Here is a 4,596-nt window from a genome sequence, read left to right as displayed (position 1 = left end):
GGCCCCCCCCCCCCCCCCAAAAGTTCTAAACTTAAGAGAAAAGCTGGATTCCTCGGGCAGTTATCAGGAAGATTTGTCCGGCGAGATGTGGTTTCGCTCCTTTTCACGTGTTTCTTCGTGAGGCACTGCGGACGCGCGAGCGGTGCACAGGTGCAACAAGCCGGACAAACGGCCTACGGCCACTCCGCGTGGCCACCACCCAGGTCCAGACCCAGGAGGCTGCCGGCTCCCAGCCTGCAGCCCTGCGCCGTCCCCCAGAAACCGCCCCCGCCCCCGCCCCCCAGCCCACCGTTGGGTCCTGCCGGCCAGGCAGCTGCAGCCTCTAAAGGCAGAGGCCTGGGAGGGGCAAGAGGTAGTGGTGCATTTCAGGTTCCTTTTTTTTTTGCAGGGAAACCTGAAAATTAAACCCAAGTTTATTACCAGATAGTTAGTTTCTTACAGGTACTACAGAGACGGGCTTTGTAAAGCAGGGTCCGGTCAGGCCCCACCCAGACTTGATCTGTGGGATCAGCCAGTGACAGCTGGAGACAGGGTTGCACACGCCATGCCCTCTGGACAGCGATGCGGGCTTGGGCCCCAGGACTCACTCACCACAGTCCAGCTCCTCCGGGGTGATGGCGGCCACCGACCGCCCCTGGATGCGCCTGGGATATTCACAGGTGGCCGCTGCCTGCGCATTCCCCGACCGGGCGTAGCTCTTCAGCAAGTCCGCCAGCCACAGGATCTCACAGTCGCAGTGAAGCGCGTTGGAGTCCAGACGCCTACGAGAAGGAAGCCGCAGCCAGTGAGACGTGGGATGGGCAAGGGCTGACCCGGGCCAGGCAGACCCGAACTGGCCAGCAGTGATGGGGCCCGCAGACAACAGAATCTGACCCGGTCCTGCCCGACCAGGGGACCCAGCAGAGATCCACACTCGGCAGAAAGAAGAGCCCGAGAGCGGGGGGAACCCGAACAACGCAAATAAAGGGCGGTGAAAGGAGCAACCAAATACTGTATATTTTAGGTTCAAGACCGAGGGACAGATACGTGCTGGACGAGTCCGGGAAGTTTCATGAAAAGCACAAGGCAGGAGCCTTCGTAAAATCAGTAATGCAGAAATCCCCACCACCCGGAACTATTCCCGAACTCTCACCACCACTGGCACCGCATCATCATGTACTACCTCACTTAACCCTTAAATACGCCCTAAAGGACAGTCAGCCCGCAGGGCACAGATCTCAGCTGCTGAATTAAGTTCCGGGAGAAAGTGCCCCATGGGGCTGGACACATCCGTCCCAACAAGCGGAACAGGCAGGGTGTCATCTCCTCCCTCGGAAACGATGACCATTTATGCAGCAAAGCACGAGGTAAGGAGTGTAACGGGGGGACATGAACCAAGAGCGAGGAGGTGGCAGCAGGGCTGGCCCCGTTCAGAGGGAGCTCCCCGGGATCAGAGCCGAGGGGCTGCCCTCGGGCGTCCACTGAGCTCATGCCTGTCGGCCAGAGCTCCCCAGGGAGGCGGGCCCGTGATGGCACACCTCCCACTTGCATTTCTCCAGGACGCTGGCTCGGAGGAGACAGCAGGCAGAACTGGCCCTCTGTCTGGACGGCCAGCTCTGATGAGCACATGCCGTGGAATCCATAGGGCTCAACGCAGACACGACAGAACCTCTTTTTCCCCCCCCCCGCCCCCCGCCCCCGCCGATTCCTCAGGTCAGCAGGCCGTGGGGGACCCAGAATCTTCCCGGCGCCCGCTGACCCCACAGCCCCTCTGAATAAACGGCAGGACCTCTGTGCTCAGGAGGGGTCCCCCAGGGACAGTGGATGAGTAGGTGTGTGACCCCGGCCAGTGGCCCCTGGGACGAGCGGCCAGAGCAGGAGGTCCCCGACTGCATGCTCCCCTCTGCCGTCTGGCGGGGAGGGGGAGGTTCACGGGGGCAGAGAAACCTAGGGTTTCTCAGAGGGCAGTGCTAGACCATCAAAAGGCCAAAGAGGAGGCAGAGACGGAGAAGAACCTTTCCAGCCTTCTGTAGACTCAGGTAACCCCCACGTGCCCTGAGCTCGTCTTGGCAACTCCTGGCAATTTCTTTCCTACCCTCTTATCTGCCAAGCGGGCAGTGTTTCTCTCATCTGCCACCCTAGAACGCAGTTTTTAGTTTGGCTGGGGATTTCTTTATCCTATAAAGAAAAAAATCGTAAATAGTGAGGAAACTCTGTGTCTTACTTAACCCAAGAGAGAAACAAAGGCCACTCTGGGCCCAGGCCTGGTAATTTGACTTTTCTATCTCTTTCTTAAGTCCAATTCATTGTACACTCTCAGTAATACCTAACTGAAAAACAATGGCCTTCAAGACCTCGGAGAAAAACACACAGAAGATGTCAGATAGCTTTCCCCATCAGCTATTATAAGAAATTACTCAGTGTAAAGATAAATTACTTTTAGAGACCTAAGAATGGACAGAATTCAGTTATGTGCATGCCTAAATAAAAGGAATGCAGCACAGTTGGGATTAATTCTAGGCCAATTTTATTTCCACCAGTACAATATGTAACATGGAATTAAAGATTAATTTGAGGAATTTAAAATTGATTTTTAAAAACGTCTTCCTGTTACCACATTCCTCCAAGCCAGCTAGGTCTTGGTTCTGCGTTCTGATGGCTTAATCCACCCTCCCTTCCTACTTCATATCCAGACTGTGATGAACTCTTCTTTGAAAGACCCAGTAAAAGGGGTCGGGTGAATGCATATGACATGGAGAAATTATTAGTCTTTGCTGAAAAGACAGCATAAAGGGTTATTATACTTACAATCTTTTCATAGATTCCAAGTGATTAAATGTTCCCGGAACCAAATGTGTAATTCGGTTGTTATGTAAAAACCTGTTGAAAGAGGTGATAAACCACAGCAATGCTTTAAAATACTTTCCTAGACATGTAGAAAAGTGTACAAGCAGTTAAATAAATCAGCTTTCAAAGAACATCCCAGTGACTGCCTTTGTTTCATATACATGAATTTGAGAACAATGTTATTTAGTACAGAAAATAACTACATTGTTTTCTATTTTATCACTATTCCCACTTCTGAACTGTTAGAGGAGAGCACAGATTTCCTACTGAGACGTTTCCCGGTTGTTTGCACAGACATAGATGTTCTTTCTGTTACAGGAAATGGACAGAGCCACGGGCTCCAGGACCCGCAGGTAAAGAGGGGCAACCCACACTACTTACAGCCTCTCCAGCTTCGGCAAATGCTGGAACGACTCTGGGTCCAAAGTTTCTATCTGATTAAAGTGCAGATATCTAGAGAAGTTTTTTAAAATGGGAAAAAGAAACAAATTTTAAACAATTTTATACTTTTTATAGATCTATAGGGTTTTGCTGAAAACATCTGTTCTCTAAGTCATTTCAAATACACACGTCAATAGATAACTCTCTAGATCTCCTACATTGTAAGGAAAACAAACGCAGTCATCAAATAGGAAGATTAAAGACAACGGAAAACTGGGTGCAGACTTTAAATGATTGACTGGACAATACGACTAAGAGTCAAGCACACCGACAGGGCTTCCTCCCCACCCAGCGGGGAAAGCCAGGGACACTCAGCTCTCCAAATACATGGACCTTTCTAGAAAAAAATCAACAAGATCTTCATTACACCACACACGCAGGTACGTGAATGCCTTCATTCCAATCTTTTAATAACAGAAGAAACCTGGCCCTGAGTTAAGCGAAATAATGTATTTCCTCAAATGTCCTTTAATTACATCGACCATCCAGAGCTTATACTTCCGTTTCTTTCCGCTTATACTTCTTTCTTGCCATAAGTTACACATTTTTTCGTAAAACTAATTTCTTCTCATTGTCTTGCATACCGCCTTTCTCACTTTGAAAATTGGTGGGCTTTTGCCTTAGAAATACACGGAAGCCCCCTCTAATCGGTGCTCGTGCAGGAGCCCCTCCTGTCACACAGGGACCTGGCCCGACACGCCAGGCTGCGTCTTCACGAGACGCTGGGACCAGCAGGGTCACAGCACAAACCCACGCAAAGGAGAGCTCTCTCCACACTCCCTCCACCAGGTACAGCCTTTCACTGACTTTCTGAAATGACGGAATCTCAGGGTCCCTCGCCCTGTCCTGTCGGTGTCCGGCCTGCCCTTGGCCAGCTCGCCGGGAGAACCACCGTGGTGACCACGCAGCCTCAGAGCTGCCCACCCTCCTCCGCGGGCAGGCAGCCTGGTGGGGGCTGGGTCTGTGCCCACCGCCCTCCCTGAGAGAGTGGGGGCCTGAGGGCAGGATGGCGGGGGCAGGAAACGCCCCGTCCTGACTATGCAGGACGTGCACTTCCAGTGGCCACCGTGGAGCAGCCTGGGGCCACGCCATCAAGCACAGACACGGGGAGCAGACGCGCTCAGCCGCGCTGCTCCAGAGACCGCGGGCCGGCCGGCCGGGTCCGGGGCGAAGCCAAGGGAGGGAGAGAAGGGAAGGCACGCCGGTCCCAACCTGACGCTGCTTAAAAATCCACGTGCCGACAGCCAGGGGCAGGCTGACCGGATGCGGGTGCTGCCTTGAGGGGCTCAGGGTTCAGAGGCTCCCTGGGCTGTGGCCACCTCTACCGAT

The 4,596-nt window shown here is 52.9% G+C and overlaps 1 protein-coding gene across 1 annotated transcript in view; it reads right to left on the bottom strand.

Annotated features, from left to right (window-relative positions):
• PXDN (peroxidasin) overlaps positions 1–3,228 on the bottom strand; it is a 35,769-nt gene extending 32,541 nt beyond the window's left edge. Inside the window, exons 1-3 of the mRNA XM_024756932.1 lie at positions 3,208–3,228; positions 2,788–2,859; positions 592–761 (exon numbers count right to left, since the gene is read on the bottom strand). Of these exons, the coding sequence (XP_024612700.1) occupies positions 592–761; positions 2,788–2,798 (181 nt within the window). The 5' untranslated portion in view covers positions 2,799–2,859; positions 3,208–3,228. The remainder of the gene's footprint in view (positions 1–591; positions 762–2,787; positions 2,860–3,207) is intronic.
• Between the last annotated feature and the right edge of the window lie 1,368 nt (positions 3,229–4,596).

This window comes from Neophocaena asiaeorientalis, unplaced genomic scaffold (assembly GCF_003031525.2).
Source record: "Neophocaena asiaeorientalis asiaeorientalis breed wild unplaced genomic scaffold, Neophocaena_asiaeorientalis_V1.1 scaffold703, whole genome shotgun sequence".
Classification (NCBI taxonomy): domain Eukaryota; kingdom Metazoa; phylum Chordata; class Mammalia; order Artiodactyla; family Phocoenidae; genus Neophocaena; species Neophocaena asiaeorientalis.
Note: the sequence above shows the minus strand (reverse complement) of the source record. Positions and strands in the feature narration are given on the sequence as shown.